The sequence below is a fragment of the Acipenser ruthenus genome, chromosome 24 (genome assembly GCF_902713425.1).
Source record: "Acipenser ruthenus chromosome 24, fAciRut3.2 maternal haplotype, whole genome shotgun sequence".
Taxonomy (NCBI): domain Eukaryota; kingdom Metazoa; phylum Chordata; class Actinopteri; order Acipenseriformes; family Acipenseridae; genus Acipenser; species Acipenser ruthenus.
In genome coordinates this window covers 19,959,353-19,983,886 of record NC_081212.1, presented here as the reverse complement: position 1 = coordinate 19,983,886, position 24,534 = coordinate 19,959,353, and the positions used below count along the sequence as shown (strand labels likewise).

General features: G+C 38.0%; 1 protein-coding gene across 7 annotated transcripts in view; it reads left to right on the top strand.

Moving 5' to 3' along the window:
• Positions 1-24,534, top strand: part of LOC117428462 (OTU domain-containing protein 7A) — a 108,448-nt gene that overhangs the window by 48,456 nt on the left and 35,458 nt on the right. For 3 of the 7 annotated variants that reach the window (XM_058998610.1, XM_058998607.1, XM_058998606.1), the window contains 3 exons: positions 7,635-7,706; positions 9,359-9,513; positions 24,026-24,208. In XM_058998610.1, the coding sequence (XP_058854593.1) occupies positions 9,429-9,513; positions 24,026-24,208 (268 nt within the window). In that variant the 5' untranslated portion in view covers positions 7,635-7,706; positions 9,359-9,428. The remainder of the gene's footprint in view (positions 1-7,634; positions 7,707-9,358; positions 9,514-24,025; positions 24,209-24,534) is intronic. The other 4 variants (XM_058998609.1, XM_058998608.1, XM_058998612.1 and 1 more) reach the window with 2 other exon arrangements.

Below are 24,534 nucleotides of genomic sequence, written 5' to 3'. Positions count from 1 at the left end.
TACATACAATGTATGTAGCCAAATTCTCAACAGGAGTTATTATCAGAATCCTTTTGCATGTGGTATTAAAGTATGTCTGCTATTGCCTAGCTACAGGTACTCCCAAGCCAGTATAGGTAGCAGTTGCTACCTTGTATACAAACTGCTGATCAGGCATTTGAGCTGCTGTTCAGCTGAGGTTTTCCCAGGCAGATGTTTTTAAATAAAGTGATGATAGTCATCATCTTGTGAACGATCTGCACAAGAAAAAAGAAAACAAAACCGGCAGGAACATCATTTTGCACACACCACGCTTACAGTGCTAAATAGTCACTTCATTGATAGATTCACTTCATATTGCTAGATTTGACATGTTCACAATATTTTATAATGCACATAATTATAGGTAATTGATATTGAAGTTAGGATGTCCAAAAAAATCAACAAAAACTCATGGAATCTTGTTAGAAAATATGTGCAGTTTCAATATTTGACAAGCGAGAATTAAAAAAGAAGAAAAAACAAACACTACTAGAAAAATTGAATCAAGGGTTCTAGACACTGAGAGAGACTTCTCGTCAAAATGTTTGCCATTTATATTTAAGTATTTTTTTGTAAAACTTTAGTGGGTTTTTTTTAGTTCTCGTGTCCTGCCATAGACACATGAAACAAAGGCTAGATCAGTCACAGTGTTTTTATATTAGTTATTCCATCTATAATGCTTCTTTGGCTGATCTAGTCTTTGTTACAAATGTCTGTGACAGGAAACTAGAACTGAGGAGCAGAACTCAGGTAAAAGCACTTTGACACAGACTTTTCCAAAAAAATTAAACCACAGCATTGGAGTAATTGCAATGAGCAAATGTTTGTGCTCATAATGGGTGATGTGTCAATTAACCTTTAGGTAGAGGAAAATGCTGAGGGGAGTTCTCAAGTGCATCTAATCAGTAGGGCAAAGGTGGAGCACACACTTGTTCCGTTATTGAATGAACTAAACATTTCCACTACAGTAAAAGGGCACTTGAATTTGTCCGCATTGGTCTAAATCAACTATCGAAACTAGAACATTTTCAATTTGAAAACTTGGGCTTTTGGGGAAGATCTGTTATTTTGATTCATAACCACTGACTACTGTCTGGAGTGAAACCATGAACCAAATAATAATAAACAGTATGCAAAACAAAAAGCCAAATATACTTGTCGTAGCGGATTTAGATTACATGCCTGTGTTTTAAAAGGAGGTAGCAAGTTTACATTTTTGCTATACTCCTGTAATCCCCTTTACTTACTGATAAATCATATTTCTGCAGGGAAAAAATATAACAAGCATATACAATTTTTCCCTTTTAAGTATAAATTATAGACTCAGTTACTACTGTGTTGGAGTAAATATGAAGGTTAAGCTATTTCATGGGAAATAATAAAATGTATAAAAGTCCATGAGCCAGGACCCAAATTTTGGCCGATTTGGTACCAAATGAAACCATTACTTTCCAAAAAGCGTATTATCTGTACATCCCAAATATGTATGCTGGACATCTATACCTTCCAAACCAGCTTCAAAACTGAGAAAAATAATGCTATTCCATCACTGTAGCAATTTGATTTTTGAGCCATTGGGCACAGACCTTTGAGCTTAAAGAGTGGTGTATAGTTAATAATGATTTGCTGCGTATTGCATAATATAGTCGGATTTAAAATTTGGGTCCTGGCTCATACCGTTGCAAACACGTGTAAAACTTCAAACACGTGTAAATTGGTAAAGCTACTAATTTGGAGTGTGCAGCATGCATTTCTAGCATGGATTTACCATCCTTGTTCACTGGTATGACAATCATGTGGTACCGCTTGTTGGTACCACCTACCCTGTCTGGCCCATGGACTATAAAGGCATGTGTACCGAATTAGTAGGGACAGGCGTACATGTTATTTTCCCTACTGTTGCTAAGTTTTACCAGTTCAGCATATTAAGCCTAGGATTACATTTTTATTGTGTTACGTCTATCCTTTTACAAAGTACCAACAAGCAACAACTGTGAAACATATAACGGATTGTTCTGGGCATTTTATTCAGCATTATCATTAAATAATTACACAGGTGTGCAGTGTTTGCATTAAATAATAATAATTGTCATTTGTTTTTTTAAAAGCTGTGATAAAAATAGCAGTGCCATAATGGAAATTCAATCACAGGGTAAATATGTGAGGTACAACTATAAGAAACGTAATAAAAGAATAATGTTTCGGCTAATGCCTTCATACGTGTTTATGGAATGGTTCAAGTTTGTTGAAATTATGTATAAATAGTCCAAATATGGTCTCTTTGTCAATGTAGGCCAATTTAAGCACAATAACAGCCTCCTTTAGAAACCACCACCACCACCACTACAGTGACACTACACCATCCTGGTAATTAGTTATGCACAATAATTAGAGCCATCCAGAGTACAGAGCAGTTAATGATTCATCTCTTACTGTGACATGGATTCTGACTGTATCACAGAGTTTCCTAGATTATTAAAACGTTTGTGAGAAGCTGCTTGAACTAAATGTTTCCGTTTTTAACTCTTATAATAACAGCTTTGCGTGGTTAATACCCAGCTGCTTGGCACAGCGGAAGATTTCTGATAAAAAGTCCTGATAAAATTGTTTTTGTGATGAACCTTTGCTTTGTCATGTATTCAGATCTGTGAGTAACAGTTGTACCAATTCCTTTTAAAGCCATTCAGTGGTGTCTTTGTTTTATTTTTAGTGGCGTACACATTTCCTTGATAAGAAATTTCAGATCTATATTTCAGAAGTTAGTAGCTGGGTGTCTTCTAAGAATGGGCTGACTTTTCCTTTTAAGGTATTCACCTCGGCTCCAGCAGGCGCTGTAAAAAGTGTCTTCTTTCAGAAGACACAATGAACCAAGGTCTTGTGGATTTCTAAGATCCCACGGCACTGTGTCGAAAATGAACAAGAGCCCTAACTCTCAATACAGGTCAATTTATTATTATTATTATTATTATTATTATTATTATTATTATTATTATGATTTCCATTACACGAGAGTAGATGTTAAAACTTCATGCTGATTTGAACTCGGCTCTCGCCAAGATAAGCACCAACTAAGACGTAGCTTTACAGTAAACTAATGTGATCCATATGTGTCTCCATCCATTTACGTTTCCTTCCATATGATGATGTAGATATCCTTCTGTCTGGTGTTGATGGCAGAAGTGTAATGCTGGCTCCAGGGATCAGCTTATTTTGCCTCCCTGGCACATCAGCACACACAACGGCTGCGATGCTGGCTCCGGGGATCAACCACAGTGCGGCCTCCCCAGCGCATCAGCATGACAACCGTCTGGATTGAGCTAAGTAGGGTACATCTCTGGGGTCTTCAAGTGGGCACCTTCCATCCTCAGTGTTTCGTCGACTAGCCCACGACACCTCAAGAGGGCTCGACGGTGATTCTGGCGTCCCAGCATCACCCCCCTCCGTCCCCCACTCAACTCAGCCCAGCTTACTTACCTGTACATCAGCGTTTCTTTCTTTCTATTGTGCTTGAGATCTCCAGCCAGAATCTTTCCGTCTCAACCACAGCCAGTTTATCTCTGCTGCTTCAGATAAGTTCTTCACTGTGTGACACAACTCTTGGCCACTGAATCCGACGTCTCTGAGAAACCGGGTTGTAGAGTGTGCCACAAATCCTCGACAACCCACCTCCACTGGGTAAACCCGGACTCTCCATCCTCGCTGTTCCGCTTCAGTGGCTAGTTGAGCATACCGCAGTTTCTTCGTCTCATACGCCTCATCTACAGCGTCCTCCCATGGCACTGTTAACTCTACCAGGTGAACAAGGCGTGCTGATCCAGACCACAAGACAATATCTGGCCGAAGGTTAGTGGTGGCAATCTCAGGTGGAAAAATAAGCCATTGACCAACATCTGCCAGCATTTTCCAGTCTCTAGCAGCTTCCAGTTGTCCTTATTATTATTTGTTTAGTTAGCAGACGCCTTTATCCAAGGCGACTTACAGAGACTAGGGTGTGTGAACTATGCATCAGCTGCAGAGTCACTTACAACTACGTCTCACCCGAAAGACAGAGCACAAGGAGGTTAAGTGACTTGCTCAGGGTCACACAATAAGTCAGTGGCTGAGGTGGGATTTGAACCGGGGACCTCCTGGTTACAAGCCCTTTTCTTTAACCACTGGACCACACAGCCTCCTATAGACTGCAATGACTGCTAAGACAATATTTTCCCTACCTAAAATGGGCCGTAAATCGTGCTAGCACCATTCTGTCTACTAGAGTCTTAATTTGATTCGTCATTTTTTTGGTGTTGCATCATAAGATTTGGGTGATTACTAGCGGGGATTTAGAAGTTCTGTGATATTTGTGCACTATGTTTATGCACTGGATGACATATTTACACAGGATAAAATGTACTGGAATTTTTGGTAAATCATCAGCGATTATTGGTTGATTTCTCATACGTGATTTATTATTGCGCAAATGCTTTAACAGCACCATATGTTCTGTGAGAATGGGCTTTGTGAGATATCCTTTCTCAGTACTGTAATATATCACTATACGGGTCCATTAAATCTACAGCATTGGTTAAAATTCCTTTGCACCATGTTTGCACATCTGCCTGCGATTTAGCAGACTGTAAAGACTGTCACCGTCAGACGAGCACTGGGTTTAGTTTTCATAACGATACCTTTAGCACCGTTCATGACCCTTATTGTGGTTTTTGCTGTGCATTAGAACAGTGAAGTCTCTATTTCACAACTATTCTTTTACAGCCAGTGTGCTTCTGCAAGATAAATATAGCCTGCTTGGTTACATCATAAGCCTAAGATATCCCCCTCCTCCACACAATTGTCCAGGAACCACAATAGTGATTTATTTTATTTTTTATTTCTATACAGCGCCTGTAAAGATAAAAGCTTTTTTTTTTTTTTTGCTATCAGTTACTGAACATCAGAGCACACCCAAAGCAATACGGATCTAGTCTCAGTAGAGTTTTGTTTTTAGCAAGACCCTAACTCTGGAGCCTGGCTACCCGCAGGGGTACTGTGTAAGATCCTAACTCTGGAGTCTGGTTACCCGCAGGGGTACTGTGTAAGATCCTAACTCTGGAGCCTGGCTACCTGCAGGGGTACTGTGTAAGATCCTAACTCTGGAGTCTGGTTACCCGCAGGGGTACTGTGTAAGATCCTAACTCTGGAGTCTGGTTACCAGCAGGGGTATTGTATAAGATCCTAACTCTGGAGCCTGGCTACCTGCAGGGGTACTGTATAAGATCCTAACTCTGGAGTCTGGTTACCCACAGGGGTACTGTGTAAGATCCTAACTCTGGAGTCTGGTTACCAGCAGGGGTACTGTATAAGATCCTAACTCTGGAGCCTGGCTACCTGCAGGGGTACTGTATAAGATCCTAACTCTGGAGTCTGGTTACCCACAGGGGTACTGTGTAAGATCCTAACTCTGGAGTCTGGTTACCAGCAGGGGTATTGTATAAGATCCTAACTCTGGAGCCTGGCTACCTGCAGGGGTACTGTATAAGATCCTAACTCTGGAGTCTGGTTACCCGCAGGGGTACTGTGTAAGATCCTAACTCTGGAGTCTGTCTACCCACAGGGGTACTGTATAAGTTGTTCTGTCTGGACACTTAGCCTTTTTACAAATGCAATCTGTAAAGTAATGTGCTGGCAGAAAGTGAATTGAGTTTCATAGAAATGAGCCTGCATTCTCAAATTGTCTGCCTGCCATCATTAATCAGATTTCTACCCACAACAATTTAATAACAAAACTGTGGTGAGACATACATCTCCCTGCTCTCTGGGGGGGGGGGGGGGGATACAAAAACACAAGAGAGAAATGTTTTCAACCCCTAACAAAATAAAGATTGTTTTAAGACAAATATGCTATCCTCTTACAGCAGACGTCAATGAGATAAATAGACTCAATATTCCTTATCGTTCTCCCCCTTTTACCCTGACACTTTGGAGGTGGCCCATCTGGAACAGGTGCAAGCTGTCTTCCAACCTTGTACAAAAGAGCTGGGCTACTTTTGCACTTTTAGAGCTTGTAGACTCATCTCACCATCATGGGTCAGAATCCATTGCAGCACTGCATCAAACACAGACAGTGCTGTGTAACAGTACCAGACCCAATATCTATACATATATTTGATATATTTGATAACTTGAATAATAATGTTCTGAATGTTGTACTTGCACTTTGTTCTAATACTCATACTAATAACAAAGTTGAATCCAGCATTGTGCCCTTTTTTTTTGCTCTGTGGGACTGACTACCATAAAACGACCTAATAATTATTATTAACTGGGTAACTTGTTGTATACCTAACTTAAATATTAAAAATAAAGTATACCGAACTATACACGGGGGGGGGGGGAGGGGGGAATGCAAAAAAGTTACTTAGGACAGTGACCTACGATTTTGTGAACTCAAATAAACAAATATTTTTCACAATCTTCTCTGAAATTTGCGGTCCTAAAGGACTTTCATCCCATTTCACTTAGGTCCGGCAGTGCTTAGGCAGACCTAGTTTCGGGATAATTTGACTGTGAACCATCATTTTCACCAAAGCAGCAAAATTGCTTTAAGATTGACATTTTATGCTTTGAGCATTTCAGGACCTCCTTCAAGGGTTCATAAAATGGTTATAATATCTACCATATTCATTCTAAAAAAATATTTTAATGGTTTCAAAATGTTGGTGCTTTATTTTACTTCACTTTTTTTTTTTTTTAAACAAGATACAATGCATTGGAAAAAACAAATTAAAATCATTACGAAACCATAAGTGTCATGGCAACGTTATTTTCTCACCTGCTGTACTTAGTAACTGTTTTTTTTTATTTCCAAAGAAGCATCGCTGAATTAACCGTCTGCAATTGCCAACTATTTCTCATGATAAAAGCTCAAAGTGACATCTTATGACCTAGCTGTACCTCACGCTGATCAACCCGTTTCATAGTATGTATTTGTATTTACAGCATTGTACTGTATAAACCAAAATGAGTCTATTTAAAAACTAGAATAAGCAAATAATCTGTAAAGATTATAATAATAAATAAAGCTCTTCAACACAAAGGTAAGAATGTAAAGCTACTGCATGTAACGTTTCAGGCAGGAAACTCTAAATAACCTGCAGTAGGATCATTACATTATCAACCAAAAGTCAAGCAGACATTTATTATTAACATCAACTCGCCCTAATACTGTATATAGTGCAAGGTCTGAAGAGGTTGTTTTTCAAATACGGCTGTAAAATTCAAGGTGACATAATGTTTTCCGTTTTATTAATGATTTCGCTTATGCTTGTACTGTTATGCAAAAAAAAAAAAAAAAACAGGGTGGAAAATCTTAATAATAAAAAAAAACAAGACAGCATTTGCATTTCATTTGCAGGTTTCAGTAGTTGCCTCAGAACATGCTTTTGGTTCCTAGGACATGAGTCATCACACACTAGTGGATGGTACAAACTGCTGACAGCAAGCCGCTGAATTCACAGTGCATCGCTCGGCACAAACGACTCACTCGACAAAGGAAGCTTTACTTCCTACTGAGCACAGAGGGGTCATCAATAAAGTCACTCATCTTTTTTTTTTTTCTTTTCACGACTGCATCACAGATATTCATGTCAGGGCTTTGGTTAACACATCCTGTCCCCTGCGGAGTGGACTGACCCAGCAGGTGCTTCCAGGTAAAACTGAATTTTCTTGAGATGCCCAAGGGATATTTAGTCTGCATGTACTGGTGGATGGAACCTGTGCTCCGGTAACACTAACAGTGTGTGAGTGCAACCTGTAATGTCTGAGTAGAGTGCTCTGTTATTGATAGCATTGTGGTATATACGTTTCTTTTGAATAATCGATTGTTTTCATGCAGAGAGTTTAGGCTTAAACCATAATCGGCAGTGGTGTCTCTTTTTATATTGGTTTGCACAACAGTGGATGCTAATATTCCATCTGTGTAAGTGTTGTGGTCTCCCTTTTTGTAGTATGATTAAATGTTTCTTTTCTAAGAAATCTCAAGCCACATTTTCAAAGCTTATACTCCCATGTTTAACTCTTTTTGAAAAGGAGAAAAGGTTTCATGTTAATGTTACAAAATAAGAAACCAACAGCTTGCTAAGTGACCTTGGATTATATTATTTTTTAGTTAAGTGTTGTAAAATTAGTATTTTTTTTTTCTCCTTTTAAAACAAATTTGGTTTTCATGCCGTTTGCCTCTAGGGGAAAATAAAGGCCAGTATGATGAATATAAAAAAGGCTTGCTGATAGTTGTTGTATGTTTTACATTAAGAAAAACATCATTTTATATGTACTGTATAGTAGATGTATGTGCTGTTTCAAGTCTCAGGGTACCCGCAGCATACAGTATTTTCTACCGGAAAACATTTTTACAGCATAGGGGGAACATGCAGTATTTATAGCTTTTTATTGATCAAAACCCCCGTTTTTATTTTATGAATAATATGAGGGGTCAAATCCTGTTGAAAATGGTTTCTTCAGCCTTCAGTAAATCATTATTCGAGCTTGAATGACATTGACCTTTGAGGTACTTCAGGGTCACATAGGTGTATTTACTTTGACTTCTAAAGTTTTTTGTATTGACTATTTACTGACGATTGACCCAGCTTCAAGCGTCATTAGTGTTCCACCTTTTGTTTTTCATAGTTTTAACCTAATTGCTTTTTTTTTAATTATTAGGCTTTTGGTCGTACATATTATTCTTTGTACAGCTGTACTCCTGTGCATAAACCACATGTCTCAATCCTGAATCGCATACAAAAACAACAGCACTTTTTTATTTTTAATACATTTACTTCCTATTATGTTTTTTTGTGATTTGTGAGAAGTTCAAATGTTGTTTGTAGGAGTTCTCTTATTAGAAGAGATGTCATTTTGCGCTGTTTGAGTGAACAGAACCCACATGGCATGAGATGACATCTTGTATACGATAGGAGACACCCTACACAAGATGCATTAACTTAAATAAGGGTTATCAGTAGTAGAAATGTCTCTTATGCTTGCTATAACAAAGCTTGAACTATATGGGGCATGCTTATGTGGCTCGGAGTGTGTTAAAACATAAAACTTTGGGTAATAGAAACAAGCTGAACTGAAAAAGTAGAGATTGCTAACTATTGCATAATGTACCATTCTTTTTTAGATTCAAAGTGAACATGGCTTTGGGACACTGCAGTTTTAAGCATCGATAGCCAATGCTTAACAATCACTTTCAGAATATATAGTTGATTACCACAGGACACGGTATGTTTATATGCAGATAAATGCACAAACACACAGTATATATAGTTCCTTAACTAAAATGAATGCTTCAATATTACAGATGAGAGATTAACAGCCTGGTGACGACTACAGGTTCTGCTGCGGGTCGGGCAGCACCTCTACATGATCACATGACTCTTGATATGGATGCGGTCCTGTCAGACTTTGTTCGGTCCACAGGGGCAGAACCTGGTCTGGCAAGAGACCTGCTGGAAGGTAAGCGATGTCTCCCAGGGGGGCTGGGGTGAGTTAATACTGGGTACACTGCTGTCAGAGTCCCTGTTCATGTCGTAGACCCCCTCAATTAAACACAATCCAGGCATATTCGTTACAATAGTGATTTTTATAGCTTCCTCAATTTTTATCCAATTTGTGGCGCCAGGGCTATTGGCAAGAATGAATCTGATAACTGGTTTTAGTAGTCATAGCAGGTTAGTAATGGTATGGTGTTGTGTGTTGGTTGGTATCCTTCTCTAGAGTCCTGGGTTTTAAGCACTTCAAAAGGTAGTTTAAAAAGCAGTTTTTCTGTCATTTGTAAATGCAGCCCATTGGTACTTTAAGGGTACTCTTACCCAGAGTATATGTTGCAGTAGCACAACAGAGACCTACTTGTAATATTTGTTTCTTGGAGCATACATTGAGATTGAAACCTGTGTTACAAATTGGAAAGGTGTCTGTCAAGAATTGGTAAAACCATCCCCTCCCCTTAAAGAGGATTCCCTTTCAACAGAGATTGCTTGATATGTCACATTGTGGTGTGTTTCAAAATTGTAAACATTAACCCTTTAGACTGTGGGAAATGCCTATTTTGGGTAAGGTTAAAAATAATTGTATAACAATCAAGAGTTTAATGGATTACAACCAATTGCAATCCGAAATGTAGGACTGTATAAAAGTTTGGTGAAGAATCAAGGCAGTTATAATGTACACCATGTAGAGTGTGATGGATGAATGAACTCAATCAGCACACGAGGGTCTCCATTTTATCAATGAGGTCCCTGAAAATGTGTTTCCTTTATGACGCCATATACTGAATCTGTTTTCATACTATCTCACACATTACAGCTCTTACAGCTTGCGCTCTTTGCTTAACTGACAATACGAGTTAACCAAGCAGCTGTGTAATTACCAGTGTGCACTGCATCGACATCTTTTACAGCAACATTTTCTATACCGCTGCCTGCCTGACAGCTGCCAACTACAGAAAATAAGCACTAATGTCAAATGTTTACCAATTACAGTGTCAATGCCTGCTGGGGTTGTGGGTATATGGGGGCATCTGTACGTCATTTTAACCAAATGGAACTGTACTCTGTTCCATGAAAAAAGTGAATTGGTACCAGTAACATTCATATAGTGTGCTGTAAAGACCATCTTGTGTTTTTATTTTCACTGTAAATTCTTATGTCAAGTTGCATCCTAAATCAGATTTAGACTGATAACGTTTCTGTGATGATATTTCACCACTGTAGCATACGTGTTGCTCCTGCTGCATGTATAACTACCTATTTTTTTATGCTAAAAATATTTCTTCGTGCACCTGTGGCCTAACTATGTCCTTATACTCCAAGTGGCATTCAGGGAATTGCTGCTGCTGAGCAATACCACGTAAAGCATGTTACTTTCACTTCAGTTTAATAAGATAACTAATGAACATGCTGCTCATTTTCAATAAACACAACAGTGGCTCTGGCAGCAGACAGACTAGTTTACAGGTTGCAAGGATGTGTGAATTCGGTTATTGTCGATACCACAGTCCATTGAAGGTCACGTCAGCAATGCCTCACAATGTTTTTTGTTTTTTATGAATTTACACATGCATGGGCATTTTGTGATATACTGTTCTAGATGTGGTGACTGTAGGTCACAGTGATACTAACCCTTGTAATGTTAATTGCATTCGATAACTGGCAGAGGATTCGTAGGTTACTAGCGTTGGTGAATATGAATTCTGTGTGAACTTTAGAATGCATACTGTACTGTATGTAGTTATCCTGTGCAATCAACGAAAGGCATGTTATAACATCTAATTATAGGAACTTCACAGCGTTATGTTCCTGTCTGAAATTCCTCATGCTCATTTGAAAAATGTTAGTGAGGCGCGGTCCAGTTTGAGAAGTGGCCTGCTCTATTTTTCTATTTATATTCTTGCTGAACCTGCTTGTTCACCGTAGCTTGGGTCCGAGTTCAAAGAGGGCCCTGGGCTTGTGCCAATATTGAATTCACCTTAAAGTAGTAACCCTAGCCTTTGCGGCTGCATCAACCCCTTCACTGCAGTACAAATGCCTGGCCTGGCCACTGTATGAGTACCTGTCTTCAGAGTGGATTTGGCATCGCCATGAATTAGTGATGCAAATTAGCTTGATCCTGTAATGTGATGTGTGCTCCCTGCAGAACCATGTTCTGTAACAAAGATGGCCCAACCTGATATTAGGTACTGGTCCTATTAAAGTGGTCAAGCAGTGTCTGTCTCCTGCACTTTCTGATAATAGATTCTCTTACCTATTCCTTCCCTGCATTTACTGTCCCAAGCCCTTTTTGGATGCCTTGGGTGCATGTGGTATCACCCTCTAGAGGAAAAAACTGGATTTAGTGCTGTGTTTGGTGCTTTGGGAACCATTCTCAGAACCCCTGTCAGCATGCATGTGGAAGAAAACAGGCTTTCTGCAGACCACAAGGTTAGCAGCTTGTTGTCATACAATAGCATTTAGCATGACCTCCTGCTGTTCAAGAGCACAGTATACATACAGCAGAGCCAACTATAGCTGTCTCTCCTTTTTGTACACCTTTGACTGCCAGAGAAAATGACAAGAGGAAACATCAACAAAAATGGATCAAGAATAAATAGAAACTTGTCAACTTGCCAGAGCTTTAAAATCTTTCCTTTTTGTTAGCTTTAGCTATCGGAGACACTGGCTCTCTGATTTGATTCTAAACTTAGCTATGAAAAAGGTGACCTGTCATGCACTTCCATCCCCTATAATGCTCAGTTTTGAATGAAATTGAAAGATCACATGTTTAGGTTTTTCTGTTATTAAAATGGTACCCGTTAAAGAACTGTTTTTGTATATTAAAATTGTACTGTGCATTGTGGCCAGGCAACTATTTTGCACTGCGCCTATACTTACATCTACCCCATGGTGTGTAAATCAATGAACTTCTGTAATACAGTGAACACACGATTTGAACTTGTATCATCATACCGTATGGATGAAGTTTCCTGGCAATACACCACTGGGCAATATATGCGCTGGCGCTTACTAATGTAAAAGATACTTGTAGGTTGATCTAGTTTACGTTACAGGCGTCTGTGGGAAAATAGTACTGAAGAGCAGATCCTGCAATAACAACCACGCAGAACGATTGCAAAAAATATAAATTAAAAGGGAAAAATGCTTTTTGAAGCTACTTTATCTTTTAAACTTTAAGTATACAGGAAATAAGGGTGCAGTTTAACTCTTGAATGAGTGTAGAATGCAATGGATGTAGGTGGAGGTTTCAGTGTTTGAGAAACCAATTGATTTTTGGGAATGATAACCCAGGACAAAGGTCAGGTCAGGTCAGGTCAGGTCAGGAAAGGGGTGGGTTGTACAGTTGCTCATTTCACTGTCAAAGTGTCACTTTCTGTGGTACTGTGGCTTAGTGCCCTACACTAAAAAAAATATCGCTGTTTAATGCAGCTAGGGCATTAGCCTGGCAAACCAAAATTGGGATATTTGTTTGTTCTTGGAAAAGCTGAACTAGTGCCAAACATGCCCCCATAATGTAATCAAAGGCAATCTTGACTGTTTTCATTTGGTTTGTAACCACTGACAATTTACAGTTCAGGTGCAATTAAACCCTTCCTTTCTTTACACAAGCTTCTCTCCGAATTTAAGATCCATGTTATTTACTCTTTATGAATGACAACGGGTGATTGTACATTTGCTACATGCACATTTGTTTTTGTAATACCATGAGAATTGGTCATCCAATTACAGTGAATCTTGGGATGGACACACATTCACACGTTCTTGACAGTATTAGAATCTAGGTCATGATGTCATGAAAAATTGGTTGGGCTTATTGAAGGCTAAATCTTAGCATCTTTTGTAACAAAAAGCAGTTCAATATGCTATCCCTGTGGCTCTCAACACAAAACACACACTGTCCCCATGTAGCTGAATGTAATTGCAGTACAGTCCTTAAAAGCAATCGATTCCTAGGCATTTAGTGGAAAAAGTTACCATGTGTTTTTTGTGCGCCATTTCCCTCTATTGGCAGGATGGGGATTCCAATATAATAGCCTTTTTCTCATACATAGTCAACATTGCCATACGCCTCCTCCTGTACCTGCTGGCTGGACCAGGTGTCGTTTTTAATTGGGTCCAAAGTGTTCCTTTTTTCACACCCTGGAAGCAGCTGTTGTAAAATTGCTCCATTTAATATTTATTAAAAAAAAAAAAAATGTATGTGGTGAAAGATTATTTCAAACAGAAAGGAAATCTAATGAAATGGTTTCTGTTTCTAAGTGGCATTTGAAATGTTAATATTGGCTTCTTTATGCAAGCTGACCTCTGAGAACTGGTATGACAGTCCCTGTGGAATTGCTGCTTTTGGCTGTTCTTATTTTTAAAATGTGATACTTCTAAAATTCCTGTTCTCAAATGGACAATGTCCATATTGGAAACAACACTTGACAGAGAGCTTCCATCACCATAAACCAGACTGTCATACTCTCGCCATATTTATGACAGTGGTTTTATGAATCTGACATTCTCATATATGTTCTCAAAATCCTTTTTGATATACTGTCTTGAATAAGTGTGTTACACTCTGAACTGCAGCACTGTGTCTGCCTAAGAATGGGCTGACCGTTCACTATACCAGTTAGCAAGAGGGTTGGGAGATATCTATTCTCTATTCTCGTGTCATTGTTTGTCATAAAGAAGTGTAAGATGATCTACCTGCCATAGGATTTCAATTGGACTGTGGGGTGTGTAGAGCTATGGCCAAAAGCTTTTTTTTTAATTTTAGGACTGAGACATAATTAACAAAAAATAACTATAGATCTTTTACTTAACAAAATGATATCACAAAAGTGTACCGGAAGCCATATTAGTAGTACAGTACTTCATGTTAGATTTTGATCACATTTTTAAATGTCACTTTTCCGTTAAGTATATGGAAAAGTGGTATGTAATTCAGTATGTTAACGTAATGTTATTCAGCAGGTTTCATTCAACCTTACCTTCCAGACAGATGACTAGCTTGTTCCATGCAGCTGTTTAAGAGGTACAGGTATTCAATCCACCCTTGCTGGGCTGTGGTGTATGGGGTGGGCTTACTTGTTGCCTACTTTAATAACCTGGTAACCCTGAATGAATAATTGTCCCCTTTTCAAATATATACAAGTATTTTTTTCTTATTCGTTTCATGTGATAATTTGACCTTTGAACTGACCCAGCCTACTCTAGATGTATAGAGAAGGTGATGTAGGTGCCAAGTCGAAAGATCTGAGAGCTGGGCTTGTCTGCATTTGTGGTTTTAGAGCTTTTAACCTCTTCTTATCTCCCCGTCAGGCGGCAGGACAGAATCCGTAATGGCAGTGTATCACAAAACCAGACAGGTAAAAACAGATACAGAGGTGAAAGGTGAAAGATCAATAAAATGACAGTTGAATCTACATTTACTTTAGGATTAACATCTTGTAAAGTAATTTCCTGTAAACAAAACATGAATCACTCTGTACATTCACAGTAAAACCTTTTAGCAAGGGCTGTACATACAGTGCAGCTCTCTGGATGACTGTGAAACTGACAGTGTTATTTCATGATGTTAAATTGTATCCTGCTGTGATTTATGGTTTGTGGTTTCCCAAGCCTCTAAAGATGTGCTGCAGTTAAAGGGAAATGGCTGGATAAGAATCAATAGGGAATATACGAAATAATAAACACTGCACCTTGCAGACTATTGTACTCCAAATTAAAGTGAAACTGGGCACTGTGATGTCAGGTTTTCCTTCAGCTCCTGTACCCTTTGTGTGAATAGCGGTTGATTCCATAGTACCAAGACATTTTGTCTGATGATGCAGGCCTTGTGGTAATGTAATAATGTATCATTCTTTTACTGGCCAGATTCATGGGCCTCCATTAGTCAGATATTTGGAGCCACATCTGGGCATCAATAGTACGCTTTGACAGAATTATTTATTGCAGATTAATAAATTATAGATAAAAGTAAACCGGTAAATCCTCCACCATTACAGGTATTTATTTATTTAATATTATGCATTTACTTTAAGCACATAACTCCAATAAGTACTGGAAGAGGAATGGGAAGTAAACTTGCACACAAAGTGTTCAATAATTCACATCTAAAAGCATAGAAAAGCAACAGAAAATGATGAGAATATACAGGTTTCCAGGGTTCAAATAATCTTGACTGTCTGCCTGCTTGATATCTTGGTTGCTGCTGTGTCTCTGGGACGGTGTTGTGAAAGCTTGGAAGGTAGAACCACCAGCAATGCTGAATTTGTTGGGTGAACTTGACTTTGACCTATCCAAAATGGTTGACTGACCATGATTGCTTCAAAACTTTCCTTCAGGTTTTTGTTGAGTGATAACTCTTGATGCAAATGTCTGTTAGATGGAGATGACCTAATTACTGACTGGTGGCCAATTTTATTGGGCATGTGGGCTCCTAATTTTGTTGCCATACTGTAGCTCCTCACAAACCACAAACTGTAGTGGATTAAAAAGGGCATCAAGAGGGTCAGTAGGGCGCTGCAGGGATCTACACTAAACAGGAGTGTTACTCCGACTTCAGCAAGACATTTGAGAGTAGTCATTGGGGCACACCATTGATGGATGCAAGTTGCTTAACCTTAACCATCAAGCATTCCTCCTTTAGATGGATCCAACCACTACTGTCAGATTCTCTTAGAGACAGTCTTAATTCAGAGAGGAGATTACCCTCTAGGTTAATGCTCCACTGATTTAGGTTTGTAGAGTTACTTTACTGTTGAGTTACTTCCGAATTTTTATATTACAAAAAAATAAAAAAATAAAAATTTATATATATATATATATATATATATATATATATATATATATATATATATATATATATATATATACATACAGACGTGCTCAAATTTGTTGGCACCCCTCCACAAAAAACGAAGAATGCACAATTTTCTCTGAAATAACTTGAAACTGACAAAAGTAATTGGCATCCACCATTGTTTATTCCATATTTAGTAGAAATCAGACTTTGGTTTTGATTTTTTATTCAACATAATATTGTAAATAATAAAACAAATGAAAATGGCATGGACAAAAATGATGGGACCGCTAACCTAATATTTTGTTGCACAACCTTTAGAGGCAATCACTGCAATCAAACGTTTTCTGTAGCTCTCAATGAGACTTCTGCACCTGTTAACCGGTAGTTTGGCCCACTCTTCCTGAGCAAACTGCTCCAGCTGTCTCAGGTTTGATGGGTGCCTTCTCCAGACTGCAAGTTTCAGCTCTTTCCATAGATGTTCGATAGGATTCAGATCAAGACTCATAGAAGGCCACTTCAGAATAGTCCAATGTTTTGTTCTTATCCATTCTTGGGTGCTTTTAGCTGTGTGTTTTGGGTCATTATCCTGTTGGAGGACCCCATGACCTGCGACTGAGACAGAGTGGTGCACACAATGATACCAAACAGCACAGTGACTACTTTTCTCCATTTAAATAGGCTGAATGACTGATTACAAGATTGGAGACATGTGTGATACTAATTAAAGAAACGAATTAGTTTGAAATATCACTATAATCCAATTATTTTTTATCTTTTCTAAGGGGTACCAACAAATGTGTCCAGGCCATTTTAGAATATCTTTGTAGAATAAGCAATAACTCATCTCTTTTCACAGCTTCTTTGCTTTATTCTATGACATACCAAAAGCATGCAAGTATACATGATAAAATAGCTTTTAATTTCATCACTTTTCAGGAGGAATGAAGCATTATTTCAATGAGCTGTAAGGGTACCAACAAATTTGAGCACGTCTATATATATATATATATATATATATATATATATATATATATATATATATATATATAATGACTTTAATTAAGTTACTCGCTACTAAAATAATATATTCCATGTGCGTATTTTTATTCTAACCAGCTCAGTGGTCCTTGTCTGTTGTCATAACGATGGCCAGATGAAGTAGAGTAGGCACAGATTGCTACATTACAAATGTGCGCTTGCCTAAAGTATGTGAGTTTGTTTGCAAGTTTACATCAGTACATATTTCTTAAACTAGTATGAGAGCAGGTCTTGGAAATGGAAAGGTTAAAAAAGTTGATATAGAAAGCTGTCTTTTGAACTTTTTGTTATTGCAGTCCTATTGCATGAATTGTATTTCCAGAGAGCAGAGTAAGGCTTCAGCACAACACATTAAATGTTGTACTCCACATTAAATGGTGTACTCCAAACTGTCTCTAAGTAAGCAACGGGAATTCAAGAAAAATCACCATCTGCTGGGAAGTGACAAAGTAATGACCTTATTGTTCTATAGCATTTTCATTTCTGAAGGCAAATATTATAAGGTACTGCGTATTGAGCCTACACCGAAAATAGTTTCTGAATAATAAACCGTGAAAGGAAGGCTAGTTTGCTAGTGAAAGGAACCAGATTGAGAGCACTGAAGAGTGAAGCCGCCTGATTATCACTGTAGCAAACACTAACCAGGAAGTAGCGATGGGTTCACTATCTGACAATAAGATACCCAATAGTGAAGACCCCCCACACTCATTTACACAGATCCCAGGAGCTCACTGTAGCACGATAGGGAGAAATAGCCCCAACGGTTTTGTTTCCCCTCATACGCAGGAGCACCAGAGCCAATGCAATGCTCCCTGTGGAATCCCCAGTGATACAGGTGAGCCACTCTGAGACCCTCAAGTGTTTCTCAATAACACATTCCATCCTCAGTTGAGGAATAGGCTGTCCTTAAAGTTTGGAATAATTTGGAATAGTAATATAAAGATTGTACTTTACAAGGAACATTGGGTTATGCATTAAATCAGTTTAATGCCTTCTTGCTTGAGCATTCGAACAGTAATAAAGAAAAAGCTTCTGAATCACAAAACACTAAGTACTGCCGTGATGAAATTGCAGGTCAGGTTTGGAATATTACAGAAACCAGCATGAAATCAGCCCACCCTAAGAAAACTGACTTGGCCTTCTTCCAAGGCAGTGGTCATTATTTATTTCTTGTTTCAAGAGGAGCAGTGCACTTGATACATTAACTACTTCCACAAAGCTCCTGCAGTGCAGGCAATAAAGAATGCTTGTAGTGGTGCAGCAAAATGTTGCTTAGTCAAAACTCATAACTATAAACATTGATTTTTGTGTTGACCTTTGTCTGAACACACTAAGGAATAAGCATGAACCTAATTTCTGAAGAAATTCAATTCCAAATCAAAGTTTTCAGGCAGGGGCTTTTTTTAAGCTACAGTAACAGTGTGCCCTTAGTTTAACCTTAAAATGTAACCTGCCTGTGACCTCATCACCTGTATCTTTGTATGAAATCCCTCTGCACACAACAAGAAAAACAAAGACCAAAAAAAACCCCATCTATTTTAGGAGCTACAGTACTTTTCTCACAGAAATCCAATATATGAGGTCAAATGTTTACATGTGGTGGATGTGACTATTTGATGTTTTCATGACACTGCAGTATCACAATACGACAGATACTAATACAGTAACTCTCATTTTGGATTTGAACCCATGAAGAGAGTCACTGTCATACGTTTTTTAAAATGAATTATACCTTTGCGAATAGGGCCCTATTTGTAGTAATAATAATAACATCAACATGCTATACAGTGAAACTTCTCCCTATTAAGTGTTTACTGTAACAAATTAATACCACAGACAGTTTATTTAGCCATTTAACACTTTATTGAGCCATGTAATAATTCAGCATTTTTTTTATTAGCTTTACTGTTACTACTACCAAACTAAAACGTCAATATTAGATAAATAAAAAGAACACTTAAAATGTTGTATAAAATGCTGGTCTAAAAGTGAGTTTTTAAACTTGATTTAAAAATATTAAGTGACTCTTCATCTCTAATGTCAGATGGTAGTTTATTCCATAATCTGGGAGCATTGTAACTAAAAGCTCTTACTCCTTTCCTTTTTGTCTTAATATCTTTAGGAGGGACAGAAGACCACAGTCCGCTCACCTTAAAGCGCGTCTAGGTACAAATAGGGACAAAAGCTCTTTTAGATAATCAGGTGCCATGCCCTGTAGTGTTTTGTAAGTCAAAAGCAGGCTCTTATGTGGTAAGCCAGTGTAGAGAAGCAATCAAAAAGAGCAAATGATGACTGAAAAATAGGTGTTTTTTTTACTGAGGTGCCTTTAAAGAGGGGTTTTGAGCTGTAACTGTAAAACATAAAACTGAAAGATTTAAAATAAAAATTTTTTTAAAAAGATATAAGAAAGAAGCCCTTTTCTGTCACCACTATTTCCTAGACATTTCATTTCACTCTGCTGATCTGTTTTTGTGAATAATATCTGGTCTTACTTGTTCAGTTGTCTCTCTCTCTCTCTCTCATGTGAAGTGTGCTTTCTTCTCTTATCATACTTGAACACAGGTGACAGGATTTGTTTCTCAGTATTGCTCTTTCTATACTTGCTGTGGATCAGCAGATAGTTTATATAGGTTAAAACACACACACACACACACACACACACACACACACACACACACACAAAATGGCAACATCATCTATTGTCATTTCTTCCAACAGCATACATTTGAATTGTCAACTCTTGGCAAGTTTATTAGGTATAAGGCATGTTCTCCCTAGATTGCTTGTTTACTTTGAATGCTGTAGTTTATTTAAGCATTGTTGTGTCAATGCTTAAATAAGTCAAGTCCGCCCAACAATGCTGCACTTGTACCCTGATGGCGATGGCTACCTTCAAGATGGTAATGCCCCCATCCACTGTGCCAGAATTGTGCTTGAATGGTTTGATGAGTATAACAAAAACTTCAGGCAAAGTACTTTTCCACCACAATCCCTGGTTCTCAATCTGATTTGACCATCCATTGGCCCAACCCGGTGTTAGATAAAGTTCCTAACAAAACGGTCAAGCAATGTAAATATGGATGAAAGTACATATGTCAAACTTACTATCAGCAGCATGGAAACTTGGTAAGGGCATTCTTTTGCACAAGTTTCAGAATCTGGGGATGTACAGAGGCAGTTATGTGAATGTATAGTATGAATTTCGTTTGGCACATGCTTCAGGGTTTCAGAGTCTGTCATAGTCCACAGGTTGTGTGTGTGTGTACCGTATACCACTTGGTGATGTAGTTTTTCATGATACAGACATCTTTCTTTTTCATTTAAAGCAATGGTGGGGGATGTGTGCTACGTTTTTAACATAAAGGCTGACTATCTATTGCCAATTGTGTATCCAATACAATTCCAAATTGCAATACAGTAAATTGCAGAGCTGTTTATTCAGAATTGTCTAGCAGAATAATCATATCATGAGAACCGTTGCCTAGGGCTGCATGCTCCGAGATGCACGGTCTGATATGAATTCAAACTTTTAAAAGACAGCTGAGCTGGAAAATCAAGACAACTCAATTGGCTACACTCAATTGGGCAGAGGCCTTTTCTCCTTGAAAAATGAAGCGCAATCAATTCCAATTATAGCAGCTGAAGTTCTGTGATTGATATGCAGCTGAAGAGGGAGGTCTGGAACAGTTCAGTGAGTCACCTGCACTCTATTTACATCAAGATCTACTCATACATAATAGATGCACAAAGTACTTAGTCATTTATAAACAAAAGATTTCAAGGGATCACATGGCTTGAAACTCATACTACACCTTCAATTAATTATTATTATTATTATTATTATTATTATTATTATTATTATTATTATTATTATTCCTATGATTAAGAGCCAGGAGTTTAAATGTTAAATACATTGTTCCTCCCCTATAGCTGCATGAACAATTCCTATTAGTAACTCTACAGTCTTGGGTATGACCTATTCATGCTCTGTTAAGTGCAATCAGTTCACAGCAGATTTATCAGGGGTCTGGTCATTTTAATAATATACAGTACACCTCAGTAAGGGAGGTCCTGAAGCCCTGGGATCAGACTTTTAACTAATAAAGTTTTTGGATGTGTAAGAACATTTTTTATATATCATTTTACTGTGGCTGCTAATATATATAAGCAGACACTAAAGTATTGTATTGAATGAAACTAGGAGTTGGTGAGAAAACAAATCAAGGTTTAATATTTATTTTCTAGATAACTTGTCTTTTTTTTTTTTTTACAGTTTTAAAAAATGAATTGCATACTTAATTAAATTATTTGAAAAGTTGGGATTTACCAATGTTAGCTTGTAATGACTCCAGGTAAAAACAAAGACAATAATAGTAAACAGGACAGTGGTTTTGTGAGTGCATTTCGTAAATGTCAGTTGGATACTCTGTTGCTGTGGAGAGCAGGCTATTATTCTTTGGGGTAGAAAAGAAACGTGATAGGAGTATGAACTATCTGCCCCTAGTGGATGTAAGAAATATTACATTTGTTTTATGCAGTATTTCTTATTGATGATATTAATGGTTTAATTCTGGTGTACCAGATATACTCAGAAGTAGAGGAGGTTGTGTGGTCCAGTGGTTAAAGAAAAGGGCTTTAGTTGTCTTAAAGGATTTTTTTTATACCAGTTTGCTCTAAATCTGTCAAATTGAGGGCCTTTATTCAACCCCTTTGTGAACGTCGCTTTTGGTTTATTCTAGCACTGTAACTTGTATTTTCCTGTGACTCATTATAATTGGGCTGTCTCTTGCCACCATGTTGAGTAGCTCTAAGCTCTGAATCTGAAGTGAAACACATTGAGATGGTGCCAAGTGCCGTGTCTACTGTATTTTCACTGACTTTAATGTCTTGGGTTCCTTGGAGGGATTTCTGTCTAAAATTGCAATTTCAGTTAAAAGGAGCCAGTATGGTACTGGTTACAATAAAAAAACACTTATCTGTAAAGGGGCTGAGGCCAACTGGTTCAGATGAGTTTACTCTACATATTTTTGAAGCTAAACAAGTGTTGTTACCACAGAAAAGGCGGCGCTTTGAAAATGATTTTATGTTGCCTATTTACACACTGTGATTTGCCTGTAAATTGACAATGTGTAGAGTAATGTTTTGGGTTTGTGACAGGGTCACTGGCAAGGCTGTTGTTCACCAGGAAGTGAGACTCGGACACAGAAGCGGAACGTTTAAGTGCTAATGCGCACTTTACTAAACAACAAATAAACAAAACACTAAACAAACAAAACACATCAACAAAATAACAGACACAAGGGCCAAAACAAAACGTCTAACAAAAACTCATGAACATAAACACACAGGACAACGGACACAACAACATGAAACATCTTCACCGACATTAACTCCAACACGAATTATATCTAACGCCCGTGATCTTTCTATTTATACACCTGTGACTGGAGCTTTAATTAATCATTTACTCACTTATTCAGTTCCTGGCTCCAGCCACATTCCCACTTGTTTTTGCAGGGAGGATTTTAACTCCGTCCCTGCCACCCAATATTCCTCCCCTACACACGCACACACACCCGTGCCTCGCCCTTCTACAGGGTTCCATATCATTACTTTACTTGGATGATGCTACTGGGTAAAACCAACCAAAACATCTCAAATACTAATAGGATGTCTCTGTGATGCACCAGAACTACCCTTTTATTATCTGACTGAGCGTGTTCTCTATTGTAACCAGTATTATTTTTAATGGAAGAATGTGTTGAGATACTAAAAGTACTGTACTGTTTAAATGTCAATTTTAAATAGTAAATGTTCATGTTAATATATATAGAAACATTTTCTCTAGGAAAGCATACCACATTTTAGTCAGTTAACTGTGGGGTTTGCTTTTGTGATCTACAACACCATTGATTTTAATAGCATTTTTTTTTTTTTTTTTAATGATGGCTTGTAAAACCACTTGCCTAGAAAATATCTCCACACAAATGAAATCCCTGATCCTTGTAAAATCACAGCTGGGACAAGTACCAGTAATGCAGCTGGTGATTTTTATTTTTTTAAACACAATTTACATAGAAATAAAGTTGTTATAATTCAAATAAAATCAGCACAGGTCAATCCCTTTGGTGCATTTAGTTTTTCTTACCAAATAATCCTTATTGTAAATATATATTTTAAAATATGTTTATATTTAATAAGACCTTTATTTTGTACCTTTTACTAGCACTGGCAACATTATCATTAATAAAATCAAAGATATTCAACACAAAATATCCTTCTCTGTTTTCTTCTGATCTGTGATGTTTCACTGTATAGCCTAATTTAAGTAAAAAAATAAATAAATAAACACAAAATGGTTTCATTACAATGAAGGAGGGCTAGCAGGTTGTGCTCTCTAACATGAAGTAAGTAAATTGGTTTAAAAGCCATGGCAGTGTTATACATTAGCAGGATTTCCTAAGAAATGAAGTAAGATTCTCCGATTGATATCCACTGTGCTCTGTTTTTAAGCGAGTCCTCATTACTGACAAAGATTCTTCAGTCATGGTGACGTTCACACATCCATTTATAGCACTTGCTAATTGAATACATGTGGCTGATTTCATTTACTGCTAACTGAGTGTGTTGGTTCTTTCTGCAGGTAAAAACTGGGACTTGAGTGCTGCCTTGAATGACTATGAGCAGCTGCGACAGGTCCACACTGCCAACCTCCCCCAGGTCTTCAACGAGGGACGGTACTACAAACAGCAGGAGCGGGACCAACCCCAGCCACTGAACAAGATCGAGCGGACTGGTCTTCAGAGACAGGATGACATTGCTCAAGGTAATTATTATAGCTCATTATACCACCGTCAGGCAGCACTCTTCCAATCGGACTGATACTCACTGCATGCGACAGGAGAAATGCCATCACAGCTGCACCAGAGCTACTTAACCAATTGTTTGCTGACGGGACGTCTGACTGTTCATTCCACTTAATACCGTTAAAATGCTTAGCGCAAATGCTGTAACTCTTACGGTGGTAAAGGATTAAAAAGGATTCATATTTCAAGATGCTGAACCTAGATGTCAGGCTTGTATCTTAAAGAAGTTCTAACCATGGGTTAAAAATCTATTTTCTTCTACCAGTATTATTATTATTGATGACCA